At 38.5% G+C, this 16,560-nt stretch overlaps 1 protein-coding gene across 2 annotated transcripts in view; it reads left to right on the top strand.

Moving 5' to 3' along the window:
* Positions 1-16,560, top strand: part of SF3B3 (splicing factor 3b subunit 3) — a 47,593-nt gene that overhangs the window by 14,140 nt on the left and 16,893 nt on the right. For both annotated transcript variants that reach the window (XM_081275013.1, XM_081275014.1), the window contains exons 9-15: positions 843-1,008; positions 4,175-4,270; positions 7,399-7,471; positions 12,919-13,070; positions 13,780-13,935; positions 14,805-14,960; positions 15,581-15,724. In XM_081275013.1, the coding sequence (XP_081131139.1) occupies positions 843-1,008; positions 4,175-4,270; positions 7,399-7,471; positions 12,919-13,070; positions 13,780-13,935; positions 14,805-14,960; positions 15,581-15,724 (943 nt within the window). The remainder of the gene's footprint in view (positions 1-842; positions 1,009-4,174; positions 4,271-7,398; positions 7,472-12,918; positions 13,071-13,779; positions 13,936-14,804; positions 14,961-15,580; positions 15,725-16,560) is intronic.

Raw genomic sequence — 16,560 nt, 5'->3', positions numbered from 1 at the left:
CCATTTTATTACTGAGCTACATCCCCAACCCTTTTTGTTTTTTATTTTTGAGACAGGGTTGCTTAGAGCCTCGTTAAATTGCTGAGGCTGGCCTCAAACTCTCAATCTTTCTGCCTCAGCTTCCCCAGCTCTGGAATTATAGGTGCACACTACCTCACCCAGCTAGCGCTGAGTACTTTTGTGTTGTAACCATTTAGTAAATGTTGATTATTACCATACCTGTTAATTTATTCTAGTAATGTGGAAAGTTTTGGAAAATGATGAAAAAAGCAAATAACCCACTATTGTATTATCCCAGAACAGTTTAACATTTTGCTATATTTATTTGCATATTTTTTATTTCTAGTATTTACATTTAATTTTAAAGAATGGTCTCATTCTTTTTTCACTTAAAGTTTTCATTTTTTGTTTATTACAGAAATTTTCTTATACAGGAGAGAATAGTATAATGAACCTATTGTGCCCATCACTCAGTTTCAGCCCAGATTCTTGACCAGTCTTGTTTTATTTATACCTTGGGGAAATTCTGTTCTTTAGCTTTGAAATGAATTCCAGATAGCATACTTTAACATTACACCTGAGGCTGGGGCTATAGTTCAGTGGCTGAGCGCTCGCCTCACGTGCATGAGGCCCTGGGTTCGATCCTCAGCACCACATACAAATATAAATAAATAAAGATATTGTGTCCATCTACAACTAAAAAAGTTTTAAAAAACCACATTACACCTACAAGCAATAACAGTAAATTTTTTTTAGTATAATTAAATAGCACTAGCTATTTATATGATAATCAGACATTGTCTTGAGTCTTTTAACTAAAGTCTTTCTTTGCATCTTCCTAGTTACTTATATCAAATTGCACATCTTGGAGATGATGATGAAGAACCTGAGTTTTCATCTGCTATGCCTCTGGAAGAAGGAGATACATTCTTCTTTCAACCAAGACCACTCAAAAACCTTGTATTGGTGGATGAACTGGACAGCCTTTCTCCCATTCTATTTTGCCAGGTGTGGGCCTTTCCAGTTACCTCCATGATGCACAATGCTAGCCAGCTGATTTGAATATCAAGTGTAATAAGTTTAAAGTTTTCCTTAAGTTAAATTAAGGTGTAGTCTAAGAACCATATAACTATGGAATCAATATATAAAGGTGAAGCAGTTAACGATAGGTTTAGGAACTGAAAACTATTAATAAATCTTCAGGGTTCTTTTTTTTGTTGTTGTTGTTTGTTTGTTTTTGGGTACTGGGGATTGAACTTAGGGTCACTTAACCACTAAGCCACATCCCCAGCCCTTTTTTGTATTGTATTTAGAGACAGGGTCTCACTGAGTTACTTAGGGTCTCGCCAAGTTGCTGAGGTGGGCTTTGAACTCCTCATTCTCCTGCCTCAGCCTCCCGAGTTGCTGGGATCATAGTAGTGCGCCACCACTCCCAGCTTTATTTTTTAGTAAATCTTTTTCAGTGTACATATTCAAACTGTATAAAAGGTTTTAAAGTCCTGCCCCTCCAAGTCTTCTGAAACTGGAACTCCATGGAGCCCATTACTATTAGCAACTTCTTGTGGTGGCTTCCAAGTATTTTCTCTGCATCTGCAATTATATGTATGTTGTGTGGTTACATCTTTTTTGTTTTTGAAGTGAATGGGTTTATGTGCTACACAGTATTTCTGACTTGACCTTTTTTCACGTAGAAGTCTGCTTATAGCTGTACATACCTAATTTTAATATAGTTTCTCTTTAAAAGAACTTCAGAGACTCTGGAATCATTCAGCAACAGGGTTTTGTTTGTATTTTTGGGGGGGGCGGTCAGGGATTGAACCCAGTGGCACTTAATCACTGAATCACATCCTCAAGCCAATTTTTTAAAAAAAAATATTTTTTTTAGTTGTAGTTGGACACAATATCTTTATTTTAATCTTTATGTGGTGCTGGATTGAACCTGGTGCCTCACATGTGCTAGGCTAGCGCTCTACTACTGAGCCACAACCTCAGTCCCTCAAGCCCATCTTATCTTTTATTTTGAGACAGGATTTTGCTTAGTTGCTTTGGGCCTTGCTAAGTTGCTGAGGCTGCCTAGAACTTGCAATTCTCCTGCCTCAGCTTCCCAAACCTCTGGGATCACAGGTGTGTGCCACTGTATCCAGCAACTTAGTGACACCCTGTCTCAAAAATTATTTAAAAAAGGGCTGGTTCCTAAAGGTCACACAAACTCCAGCGATCTAGGGCACAGCAGGATTGAACTCAGGTTCACTTAACCACTAAGCCACATCACCAGCCCTTTTTCGTATTTTTACAAATTTTTAATCATATCTTTGAGGAAAAAAGTGAAGAGGCTCAGGATGGAGATTGTGTCTCCCACTACTGACCTCACGTGTAGCACCTAGGAATCTTACCGTGTTGTTGTGCCTTAGATTGCTAGTTTGTGTGACCTTTAGGAACCAGCCCTTTTTTAAAAAATTTTATTTTGAGACAGGGTGTCACTAAGTTGCTTAGGGCCTCAATAAATTGTTGAAACTGTCCTTGAAATTGGGATCTTTACAACTCGATCTCCTCAGCCACCAGGATTATAGGTGTGTATCACCATACCTGGCCCACTGTTGGAGTTGTGAAAAGTAATATATATGCCTTTTTTTTTTTTTTTTTTTTTTTTTTTTTTAAAGAGAGAGGAAAGGGGGAGAGAGAGAGAGAGAATTTATTTATTTTAGTTCTCGGCGGACACAACATCTTTGTTGGTATGTGGTGCTGAGGTTCGAACCCGGGTCGCACGCATGCCAAGCGAGCGCGCTACCGCTTGAGCCACATCCCCAGCCCCTATATGCCTTTTTTTAAAAAAGGCTTTATAAATAAATAGCAGTATGATGCATTTTAAATAGGTGAGCTAGGACCTGGAGGTGTAGTGCCTAGGATACATGAGTCCCTGGGTTTGATTCCCAGTACAGCAAAAAGAAAAAAATACATACTTCTAAGTTATTTATTTTTTCAGAGAACAAAATGACGGTTGTATATGTACTCAGAACCTACATGATCATCTATTACAGTAAAGTCTCCTGCTGTTCAAAGTTCAGGAATTTTCATTTGAATTGTCCAGTTTGGCAAAACTGTAATACAATGGTTCACCTGTTTTTACATATTAATCAAGAATCAATTGTACTGGAAAGCAGCCAGATGTCTCAGATATTAATATGAGAACACATGACTTCCCTATGTGGTGGCTGAATACTAGCAGCTATTGGGTGTAGAATTATCTAATAGCTGGTCAGCTACATCAGAGGAATACCTGTAGGTACTATGACTGATTATATCAGTCTGACACCAGGTCTGAAAAATACAATTTTGTTGTAGTGATGGGGATAACATTTTTGAGTATTAACTTTAATAAATGTAGCTTCTATTGATGACAGTGTTGCATCTTGATTACATTGTAGTTTGTTACCTATATTTTTAATTGGAAGAAAACCATTTCAGAATGGACATTATACTATATTTCACTAAGTGCCAAGTCCCCCCCCTCCCCTTTTTTTTAATATTTATTTTTTAGTTTTCGGAGGACACAACATCTTTGTTTGTATGTGTTGCTGAGGATTGAATCTGGGCCGCACGCATGCCAGGCGAGCGCGCTACTGCTTGAGCCACATCCCCAGCCCCTCCGCTCCCTCCCCCCCCCTTTTTTTTTTTTAAGAGAGAGAGAGAGAATTTTTAATATTTATTTTTGGTTCTCGGTGGACACAACATCTTTGTTGGTATGTGGTGCTGAGGATCGAACCTGGGCCGCACGCATGCCAGGCAAGCGCGCTACCGCTTGAGCCACGTCCCCAGCCCCCTCCCTCCCCCTTTAAAAATATTTTTGTCTAGTTGTAGATGGACACAACACCTTTGTATTTATTTTTATGTGGTGTGCTGAGTAGCAAACCCAGTGCCTCACACATGCTAGGCAAGCACTCTACCACTGAGCTGCAACCCCAGCCCCTGCCAAGTCCCCTTTTTAACTTGGGAATTGATGTAACCCTTTTTTAGTTTTGGGAAAATTTGCTGCTTAAAAATAGTTTACTTTTTGGAACATGGGGGCTTTTTTTCTCTTTATATTCCGGGGTCAGTAGAAGTTTGTCCCTCTAAGAATGACAATTGTGTTTGAAAACTTAGCATAAGTAGACATTTTTTCCCTTGTTCTCTGCAGATAGCTGATCTGGCCAATGAAGATACTCCACAGTTGTATGTGGCCTGTGGTAGAGGACCTCGGTCATCTCTAAGAGTCTTAAGGCATGGACTTGAGGTAAGATGGCAATTTCTAGATTCTCAGCAGTGTTTGAAGGAAAGCATGGGGAAAGCAGTTTATGGGATTACTTTGATGAAGTCATAAATACATATGATGTTTGAATGGGGGGAAAATGTTTTTCCATATTTTTCTAAAGTTTATAGAGTGTCTACATTACCTAGTTCTTAGACTTGGTAGTAGAGACTAGAAAACCTGCATGGAATTGTTTTCTTCTAGTTTTTATTAAAAGGTTTTGTTTTGTTTTGTGCTTTTTCTTTTGTCTTTGTTGGTACTAGGGATTCAACCCAGGGGCACTGAACCATATCCCCAGCCCTTGTTTATTTTGAGACAGGGTCTTGCTAAGTTGCTTAGGGCCTCATTAAGTTGCTGAGGCTGGCTTTGAACTTGAGATCCTCCTGCTTCAGCCTCCCAAACCTGGGATCATAGGCATGCACCACCATGCCTGGCTTTTATTCAAAGTTTTAATTTTGATTTTGATTTTTTTGGGGGGATCGTGCTGGATTTGAACACTCATCATCACTGAGCTGCATCGTTAACCCCTGGTATCATTAAATTTATTCCTTGTTACTGTATGCTCTTAAGTTATATATTGTTTTTTTATGTTTCTACAGTATTTCACCAAAGTGAATAGATTAGAATTTTTAAAAATAAGTTATTTATTGATGGATCTTTAGGGATATGGATTCTGAGAATTAACTTCTCAAATCCCATGTCTTATCATTGTCCTGGAATTCTAGCAAGAGCCCTGGAATTGCTCTTGTTTGAAGAAAAATAAACTTTCTTATGACAGTTTGATTTCAGAGCATGTAGTCAGTGAACTACTGCTCTCAAGAGGTCTCCTGCCTTTTATACATTTTTATTGCAATACAACTGAGATAACTTTGGTTTTGACTTCTGGCTCTTTCACTTAATGGCTGTAATTAAGCTTTTGTATCTTCTGTAAAGGGGATTAATAATGGTACTTACTTTAGAGGAGTGTTGTGAATTAAATGAGATGATGCATGCAAAGCACTTAGTTTAAGACAGTATCCTATAGAAAATGTTAGCTATTAGCAATGTTATTTCAGGTTTTTGTTTGTTTGGTAGTGGGTAGTTGAACCCAGGGCCTCATACATGCTAGTTGCTAGGAAAGCTCTCTATCACCAATCTAGCCACCCCCCTAACCCCCCCCACCCCAACCCACCTTTTTTTGTTATTTTATTTTGTGACAGAGTGTCATCAAGTTGCTCAAGTTGGCCTTGAACTTGAGATCCTCCTGTCCCAGCTTGCTGAATAGTTGGGATTACAGGCATGCTAAATTTGAAAATCTTTTTTGACTGCCAAAATGTTCATCAGTCCACCATTTTCAATGACCTTGACCCAATTTAGAGCCATATCTCTTGATTACCTACTCACTGTTCACTGAATCCTCGTGAGCCACTGATGAAAAGTAGCACTTTCCACAAAAAACGGCACATATGCATTAACAGGAATTTTTGTGTATTGTTTAAGAAATTAAGGACTCAATTAAAATTTGTTTTTTAATTTCTTGCCTCCCACACTTTGACTTTATATGCAGATCTTTGTTACATATAAAAATATTTTTAAATTGTTGAACATTGCTTTGTTCCTGTGTCTTTGTTATGTCTTATTCTGTGAATAGATTAGGGACTCAATTGAGTAAGGTGACCTAACAGTTTTACATTTGGTATTCATTATAGCATGCTTAACATTTTTTTAATTGGTTATTTTTAGTTATACATGATAGTAGAATCAATTTTGACATACTTCTAAAAGCATGGAATATATCTTGTTGTAATTTAGTCCCCAATATCTTTCCTTCCTCTTCCCTTCCTCACTCCCCTCATTCTATTTCTGCCATTTACCACAGTTATTTATTTTTTAAAAATTACTTTCTTGGCTGTAGCTGTAGCTCAGTTTTAAGAGTGCTTGCCTCACATGTGTGAGGAACCTCAACACCACATAAAAATAAATGAATAAAGATATTATGTCTGTCTACAACCACAATAATTAAAAAATTGTAGTCATACATGATGGTGAGATTCACTGTCATATTCCTATGTGTACATACATGTGTGTACATACATGTATGTACATAGGAAAGTCAGATTTAATCCACTGTTATTCCTTTTCCCATTCTCCCTCCCTTCCTTCATTCCCCTTTGTCTACTCCACTGAAATTCTATCCCTGCACCCTTGGGTACTTATTTTTATTGATGATGAAATTCTGAAGTCTACTTTGTTGTCTCTGGATCATTTAAAAACAATAAACTTATTTTAGAATGATTTTACTTTTACATATAAATTGCAAGGATAGTATAGCCAGTTTCCCCTCTACATCATTTTAGTTTATCTGGGATATTTCATCATGTTTGAGAATGTATATGACATTTGAGTCTAGTATGAAAGACAAAACAGTTACTGCCCTAAGGTGGTGATTGATTTCTATGAGGGAGAGATGATTGCCAGATAAGAAGGTAAGGGAATAATTTCTCTATGAAGTAATATTTGAATGGGTTCATAGAGAGATGGTATTTGGCCTTATGGGAGCTAGGGAAAGAAAAGAGGTGCTAATTTAGGTGGCCTTGGCCTCTTTCATTCCCAATGGTTATTGCCATTCCAAAGGAAGTATGTTGTTTTGGCTGTAACAACTGTATTCTCTAAGACATTCTGTGACTTTTTGCTAAAGTATGTCATTGGGACTGCTATTTTAGTGGTATTTTTTTTTTTTTTTTTTTGTACTAGGGATTGAATGAACCCAGTAGTGCTTAAACACTGAGCCACATCCCCAGCCCTTTTGTATATTTTATTAAGAGATAGGATCTTGCTAAGCTGCTTATAAGGGGCCTCACTAAATTTCTGAGACTGGTTTTGAACTCGTGATCCTCCTACCTCAACCTCCTGAGTTGTAGGGATTACAGTTGTGTACCACTGTGCCCAGCTGACTACTAGCATTTCTAACCTTTTTGACCTTAGATTCTTTTCTTCACTGGATGTTCCCATCCTTTTAATCTAGTGCGCAGTGTGAACACTTCTTTTGCTTTTAGGACCTTATTATTTAGCATAGTAAGCAAGTAGCTGAGTTCCATGCTCACTGGATCTGTACTTGCCTCCTTTCCTGTCAGGTGTCGGAAATGGCTGTTTCTGAGCTACCTGGTAATCCCAATGCTGTCTGGACAGTACGTCGGCACATTGAAGGTAAGCATCCCTTTCTCTGTAGTCAAAATTAGGGCCTGGGAGGCACTGACATAGAAGACTTAAGAGACTTCATTTATAATATTTCTATATAATCTCATTTAGTATCTTATACCAGAAACTTTTGACCCAATACCATATTTTTGAGGCTCTTCCAGTTAGTTTGCCTTCATCTACTACTACTGTTTGTGCAAGTGGGTAAGGGGACATAGGGCAGCTGTTGGTTTTAGTTATGTAAATATTTTAGTATCATAGTTTTCATGAGTTTTTTTTTTTTTTAAATAAAGGCATTGGTTCCATCTCTATAAGAGGTGTGAGTTGAGGAAAAGTTGTTGCTTATTCATTTTTCGTCAGCTGTGCTGTCTTATTGTGCTGAAACCACAGTGAAATTCAAGGTGGTATTCTAGAAATTGAGATATTTGGGGAAGTTATTAGTTGGTTAGTTCTACTTGTGCTTAAGGAAAGCAGAGATTGGTTGATTAAAATCAGAACATTAGAGTGAGTGGAAAAGAAGGAGTAGGGAAGGAGAGGAAGTTGAGTTCCTAGGTTAAAGTGGTTACCTCATTCTAAAACCTTAAAAGTAATGTGAAAATGCATGGAACTCCAGTAGCAGGGAAGTCTCATCACAACTGGATTTCAGCCCCACAGAAGTAGAACTCACTTATTTTTCCCTTTGGTTCGCTTTGGAGCTCTGGGTCATTTCTGTTCTGAGACCTCATTTTCCTCTTTTTCCTCAGGAATGTGGGGCTGGTGAGTAAGGTCACCCTGGCCAGCAGACAGAGCTTTTTCTAGAAAACAGCTGTAATTCTGCTTCAGGTTAGATGTTCTAGTTGTATGGAATAAGTTTAAGAGAGCTGGGAAATGTGTAGGAGGTAAATCTCTTTCTGTTAGATTACTGCACACTTTTGTAGATTTTGTTTTCATTATATCTGTTGGAATCACGTTGAGTTGAAAGGGGAAATAAAAAATGGGGGGATTCTAGGCCCATTTTAGCTGGAAAAATAATTACTGGATAATTGTTTTTAAAAGATTTCTGTGTTTTATAGATGTTTATATTAAGAAGTTGGTTGGTATTGATGTCCCTTTGTTTCGTGGCTTGTTGATATCATGGCTCTTTAAAATTGTCTAGACTATTTGAATTAGAAAGATACTTTTAGATAAAACCTAGTATGCCCCCTCATTTTCCTTAAACTTTTTGGATGAATTTTTAAACCAGATTTAGGTTTACAGAAAAGTTACTTCTCATTTTATGAAGGAGGCAGTAAGTCCCAAGGGTTAACTCTCAAGATAACAAGTAATAGGAGCAGAAATGGGTCCTGAATTCTAGACCAGTTCTCATTTTGATCAACACTGGTGGGAGTATATGGATGATGATGATGATGATGATGATTTTGGTACTAGGGATTGAATTCAGGGACACTCAGCCACTGGGCCACATCCCCAGCCCTATTTTGTGTTTTATTTAGAGACAGGGTCTCACTGAGTTGCTTAGTGCCTCATCATTGCTGAGGCTGGCTTTGAACCCAGGTCCTCCAGTCTCAGCCTCCTGAGCCGCTGGGATTACAGGCATGCGCCTCCACACCCTGCCGAGTATGTGAATCTTGCTAGTTTCTTTTAGGATAAGTTCTGTAGTTTTATCCTATGGTCATTTAAGATCCTACCATATGTTTAGAGTAATTAACATGGAATTCCTGCCTCAAAGGACTTTCTGTCTACAAATGATAATGAGGGAGCTGGGGTAGCTCAGTGGTAGAGTATTTGTCTAGCACCTGCAATACCCTAGGTTCAATATCCAGCACTACAAAAAATAAAATATAAAAGAAAACAAGTAAGCAAAACCATTGTATGCTTTGATTTATGATAGGCACAGCGGTGTTGCCAGAAGGGGTTAGAGGAGAGGGAATGGTTGTGTGTTTGAGATTATGAAAAGTTTGTGAAGAGAAAACATTTGCTAAGTTAGTGATAAGTAGTATATTGTATGATGGAACTTGAATTTCCTCTTCTATTAAATCTCAAAGCCCTGGGAAAGACTATTTTCTGCTAAATTTTGCTCTTTAGATACTATAATTTGGACAGTCACCCACAGAAATAGGTCAGGTTCTCTTTCTTCATTTTCTTTCCAGATATCCCAACTTACTATTGAGCATTCCTCTGTCCACACATGCTGCAGTCTTCAGGCAAATACTAACCTTGGCTGGTACTTGGTGATGCATACTACCAATACCAAGCCTTTTTTTCTCTTCCACAGGTGGCTGGTGAAGGTGCTGATCACCACAGGTGTGTACCTACTGCTAGGGTCTACTCTGGGGCCTTATAGTTTAACTAGGGAGAGGGACCTGCATAAAATATTGAGGCTGCCCTAATGATGTCTCTCAGTGTAACTTTGCAGTTGGGTGTTGATGTGCATTATAATGATGTACACCCATTTGCTTGTGTATCAGCTGGTTTGAGGCAGGAATCAATTTCTCCACTTTCCCCCACAGATTTTGGAAAACTTAACTAATTTGTCATTTGATAAACTGACTTAGGCTGTAGCTAGCAAATTGTAGCTTCACACTCTGTCTTGGAGTTGACCATTTCAGATGTACACCGAAAAATTAGGATCTGGAGAGTATATTCAGGACTGTGCTAAGACAAGATAAATACCAGGTACTTTGAGTATAGTGAAATTGAAATCATCTGGATGGCTCTCTCTTTATCCTTGAGAGTGAACTGCTTGTCAACCCTTAAATCCTTAAGGCAAGGGAGTAGAATGAAGCATTTCCTTCTGTAGGATGTTTCAGCAGTATTAAGACAGATAGAAGTCCTACTGAACTGAGACCTAGAGACATGTTTTCATATCCTAGGACATTCTTCACTGAGATATGAAGTAACATTCTTCATGAAATTTGAAACCCCTAGAAAAAGGCAACGTGGATATTTATAGTTCCTAAGTCATTTAACTTATAATTAAAAGGTTGGCTTTGTACTGAATACCAACTTTTAATCTATAATCTCCCTAGGACATAAAAGAGTATCTGCTATGCTGCAGGTCTTTCTAAGCTGGAGATTGGAAAGGGTAGATGTAACAGTGTACTTGGTATTCATAGGATAATAGATATTTTGAGGAAATTTGTGATGAAAAGCATCTTTTAGACATCCAGTCATTGCTTTTCTACCTGAACTGTCAAGCCAAAGTATGACCCTGTTTAAATTGACTGAGCATCTTCTTATGTCTGAGCAATCTGGTACTTTGGTTAGAGGTAAAAGTACAAACCCAGGCATGCCTTCTCCTTACCTCCCATTCTTTTGCATGTGAGTCAAAAGTTGTATGGTCTAGCTTCTGGAATCCTATTTTTTCCCCTTTGTTCAAGCAAAAGACTGCAAATTATTGCCTGTTAGAATTGGCTTTAATTTCTTCTGACATAGCTTTTAAGATATTATGTTTTAGTAATTACATGACAGAAAATTTCAGTCAAAACTAAGAGCTGTATTAAAATTTCCAAGCTTAGAGTCATGTGGAGATTGGTTTTAAGACCTCTACTTCAGGAACACCTCTAACCTTTTTCATTTTATGATCATGAATAATGCCTAGTCTTTTAAAACTGTTTTATAAGATGTTCCCAAAGCTTTTGATATATGTTGATAATAATATCAAAATAACCAAAAACCAAGTATCAGCTGTGTGCAGTGGCACACACCTGTAATCCCAGCTACTTGGGAGACTGATGCAAAAGGATTGCAAGTTTGAAGTCAGCCTGGGCAATATAAGTTTTTTAAAAAATATATTTATTTATTTTTAGTTGTCAATGAGACTTTCATTTTATTATTTATTAATTTATCTATATGTGGTAAACACTCTACCACTGAGCTACAACCTAGCTCCTCAAAATAAAATTTTAAATAGGGGGTGGCATTGTAGTTTAGTGTTAGAGCACTTGCCTAGCATGTATGAGAAATATAAATTTTTCCCATACTGGGGTTCAGTCCCCAGTATGGGGAAAAACAAAACAACAACAACAAAAAAAACCAAGTGACTTCTTCACTAGTATTTATGATTTGGAAATTGAACCTGTACCCTGTGGATTCTTGGTCTAGGCAGTAAAACATGCATTGGGAAGGGTTTTTGATCCCTGGTTTTTAGCTACTATAGTTCACATACTATTATTAGCTGAAACAGAAGTTTTGCCAAAAAGTACTTGCCCTTACAATGTGAAGCAGCCTCAAAATTATTTCTGTTATAATGTGGTGTTTGCCAGCCCCTAGATTGATTTTATTAAAGTCCTGCTAATAGGTCAGAACACTACTGTGGGCTATATAAATGATGTATCTTCACCTGACCCCTCCTATAAAGAACACTGATTCTGCTGAACTAATCTAGTAACTTTAGTTTATCTGAAACTCAACTTAGAGCAGTCAAAACCAAAAATGTGTCATGGAATCAGCCAGCCCAATGGTACTGAGTTCTTACAATGCTCAGGCAAACAAGGTCCCATAGCTGCCATTCTTAAGAGTGAGATAGCCACTCCAGTTTAGTTCCTTGTCTTGTTCTGTCCTTTGTTCATCTGATTGCTAATCTCAACTCTTCTTTTAAAAAAAGATGTGCCTTTATTCAACATTTATGAAGTTTTATGCCAAACATTGTTGGATGTGGGAGACACAGAAGCTGTTTTATGTTGTAATATGGGAAGTAGATGGCCTTTAACTGTGGAATCTGCAGAGGAAACTTTTGGGGTTGCCTATATACTTCAGGTCTCTGACCTCCTTGAGAATCTCATTAGTGTTTGTTTATCCAACTACATTTCATTTTGAAAAACAAACCCTAATAGGATTGGCATGATCACTGAGTTGTATTTTTAAATAGTGAAAAACCAGAGGGGTCAAAGAATGATAATATAAACATATCCCCTCCCCCATTTCCTGGTTATTTGGTGTTCTTACATCATTCCCAATGGGACTAGGACTCTCTCAATTTCCATTCCTAGAATAACTTAATCACATGGAGGTTTAAGTAATCTCTGTTTCATTCATTAGAGCTTATATTCCTACATTAGCTTCTTCTGGGAAAAGTTAGGGATCTTTCCTAGTTTTAAGGAATATTTCTTCTAGCTATTGGCAACTGTCAAAACATGCTCTAGCTCGACATATATAGTAGTAGTACTAGTAGTAGTAGTAAAGATTTCTTCATGCCTTTGATTCCCTTACATTGTCCTCTCTCATTTCTCTAGAAAATGTCTCAGAATACTAATTTTCAAAGATGCTGAGGAAAATATTTGTATTCAACGCATTGAGGCATTTATATGTAGCCTCTATGGTGCTCAGTTATCTTTTGGATCATTTTGTGCTTTGTGTCTATGCTGACCATACACAGAAATGCCTTGGAAGAATTCTTAAAACTCTTATGTGTCATTATTTGACTTTTTAATTCTGAGGAGTTCTTAGCTGACCAACTCCTTTCTTTCTTTTTCCAGATGAGTTTGATGCCTACATCATTGTGTCTTTCGTGAATGCCACCCTTGTACTGTCTATTGGAGAGACTGTAGAAGAAGTGACTGACTCTGGGTTCCTGGGTACCACCCCAACCTTGTCCTGTTCCTTGTTAGGAGATGATGCCTTGGTACAGGTGAGAATTCTCAGAGCTTACTTGCTTAGCTTTTTTTCTCATTTCTTTGCCTTTGTTGTGCTATATAGGCAGCTGCATTCAGGTCTCTCTCCACCAAAAGCCTTAGGGAGGGGCTTGCTGTTTTATCAAAATATAGAACTACACCAAGAATTGGATTTTTCAGATTTTTACCAACTTAACTATTCACTTAGAGAATTTTGAAACATAATATTCCTCTTTGCCATTTCTATAGTTGCTTCAGAGCTCCATCTCTATAAAGTTTTCATTTATTTTTTTCACACGAATCCAGGGGTACTCTGCCACTGAGCTACATCCCCAATCATCTCCCCACTACTTTTTTTTTTTTTTCTTTATTTTTACTTTTTCTTTTTTTTGAGACGGTCTCACTGATTTGCTGAGACTGCCTTGAATTTGTGGTCTTCTTATCTCAGGCTCCCAAGTTAGTGAGATTACAGGCATGCCCCACTTTTCCCAGCTATTAAAGATTTTAATACTTATTTTGTTGATGAGTTTTGAACTTCTTCAAAGTGGACATTGCAAAACATAAACTTTAGAAAGTTATCCTTCTCTGGACTTACTAACTCCAGTTGGTGCCTCAAATGCAGTGGCTCTAGATCTACCAGGGATGATAGATCTGACAGGTCTAGGGATCATTCTGAGTGATGAGTCAAATCACTAAGGTCAGGTTTCCTTCCTTTCCTGACTCCAGGTTTATCCAGATGGTATTCGGCACATTCGAGCAGATAAGAGAGTCAATGAATGGAAGACCCCTGGAAAGAAAACAATTGTGAAGTGTGCAGTGAACCAGCGACAAGTGGTGATTGCCCTGACAGGAGGAGAGCTGGTCTATTTTGAGATGGATCCCGTATGTTATTTTACAATTCATGTGGGACTTAGTATATGGTCCAGAGGTAAAGTGGAGAATTGTCATCCAGGCATCTAGAGTGCATTCACAAGAAAGACAATGAGGGAATGTAATTGTCCACAAACCAATCTCACTCTTTCCAAGGGAGAAAAAAGGAGGAAATTGATGTTTCATTCTTTTGGAGTGGGAAGATTACCTCCTAGGAGTAAAACACCTGATCCCTCTGCATTTTACACCTACTTTTCCAACAAATATTTGGCAGAGCTTTGTTTTCTACCATCTTAATCCATTAGGGAAATTTTCTTTTCCTCTTCTGTATGGAAGTCTGTTTGGCAATACTAAACTATCTTGCTCTTAAGGAGTTTCTAGTGTGGTTGAGATTTCTTTGTTGTTTTGTGTTAGAAATTGAGATTTCTTTTTATTTAGTTAGTTAGTGGTGCTGGGGATTGAACCCAGGGCCTTGTGCGTGGCAAGCACTCTGTCAACTGAGCTATATCCCCACCCTGAGATTTTTTTGTTTTTAATCATCATATTTGAATTCCCTTTCTTCCAAAGTATTTTCATGAACAGCTTAAATATTTTTATATATTTTTGTTTCCTGAGGACTGTGGTGGCACATTAAGTTTGTTAAAGTTCTCGTTTCTTTTCTTACTCAGACACATTAATTTTGCTTGCTGTTAGCTTGTTAAATATTGTCTTGGGTTCTTAGGTTGAGAAATTGTTGGTCAGTGAATATATAAGGGGAGTGGGAAGAGCCAGAAAGAAACCTAACACCTGTCTTCCTTCCCTGGATGAGGATTTTGATGTGAATTGGAGCATCTAGACCCATCTCTGTAGTTTCTGAACACACTATGTTTTCCCTTATGTAGTCAGGACAGCTGAATGAGTACACTGAGCGGAAGGAGATGTCAGCAGATGTGGTGTGCATGAGTCTGGCTAATGTGCCCCCTGGAGAACAGCGTTCTCGCTTCCTGGCTGTGGGACTGGTGGACAATACTGTCAGAATCATCTCCCTGGACCCCTCAGTGAGTGTCACCCTCAATTTCAAGGATCTTCTGGTTGGAATCTGAACACCTGGGTCCTAAAATCTATATTTGCTGCTATTCTTTTTTGGGGGGGGGGGGTGTATGTGGTGCTGGGGATTGAACCCAGGGCCTCATGCATGCTAGGCAAGCTCTGTACCACTGAACTATACCCCTAGCCCTGTCCCTGCTGCTTCTCTTAATTATCATAGCAGCATACTTTAGGAGTCTTGTGCTGTGGTTGAGAATGTTGATCTGAAACTACTGTTTCTTTTAGCTAATCCTTGAGTCTCTTTTGTACTAAAAACCCTAAAACCCCAAGACTATATGTGGAAGGAATTTTACTTGCTTCCAGGCCTTAGATAACTTTCAGAGAGGAACCCATTACTTATTTGCTCTTACATTATCTGTTTTGATAAAAGGAGAAAAACAATACTTTTCAGAGCTTATTCTGAGATTTAGTTAAAATTAACAATGCACTATCCTCTCATTCCTGGAGTTTTCTCTGCCCACAAGATGGTTCTTCCTTCAATGCTAGCATTAGATTTTTCTGAATGTTTTTTTCCAAATTGGTCATTTCCTGTTTTTAATGATTTTTCTATCCTCCCTACCCCCAACCCCAGGACTGTTTGCAACCTCTGAGCATGCAAGCTCTCCCAGCTCAGCCTGAGTCCTTGTGTATTGTGGAAATGGGTGGGACTGAGAAGCAGGACGAACTGGGTGAGAGGGGCTCTATTGGCTTCCTCTACCTAAACATTGGACTGCAGGTAAGAGATCCAGAGGTTGACGTCATTGTTGTCAGGACTTATGTAGGTTTTGCACACTCCTTTGTCCAATAAAGGCATTTTTGTGCCCAGAATTTCACATGCCAACTTATGAGAAGTGAACAGTGTTGTTCTGGGCTCTACTTTTCTTAGCACTTTGATTAGAACATATCGGCCCTGGAAAAAAAGTATTTTTACATTTGATAAAAACACCTTGCTTTCCCTGTTCTGGGTCAGAACTGGCTAATGTGCTCTCTGGAGAGCAGCGGTCTCACTTCCTGGCTGTGGGACTGGTGGACAATACTGTCAGAATCATCTCCCTGAACCCCTCAGTGAGTAACACCCTCAATTTCAAGGATCTTCTGGTTGGAATCTGAACACCTGGGCCCTAAAATCTACATTTGCTGCTTCTCTCTCTTTTTTTTTGATGTGTGTGTGTGTGGGGGGGTGTGATGCTAGGGATTGAACCCAGGTCTCATGCATGCTAGGCAAGCTCTGTACCACTGAACTATACCCCCAGCCCTGTACTTACTGCTTCTCTTGATTATCATAGCAGCATACTTCAGGGGGGGGGATCTTTGAGTCACATACAGTCCCCACAATATTCAGCTTTTTGAAATCAATACCTTAGAGTTCCTAATTGACTTCTCTCGCGATAAAGGATCCCTACATGTTCCTTGTTGTCAAAGGATCTGAGCTCTTCATGTCATATTAAAAGTAGGAACCTAAGGATACGAGAGTGTTGGGGCTCTTGATCATGTACTTTTTATTTTCCTTAACTATTATTTACATGAACACATTAATTAATTTAACCTAGATATTTTTGCCTTTTTTTTTTT

This window comes from Spermophilus citellus (assembly GCF_964194105.1).
Source record: "Spermophilus citellus genome assembly, chromosome: 18".
NCBI lineage: Eukaryota > Metazoa > Chordata > Mammalia > Rodentia > Sciuridae > Spermophilus > Spermophilus citellus.
Note: the sequence above shows the minus strand (reverse complement) of the source record. Positions and strands in the feature narration are given on the sequence as shown.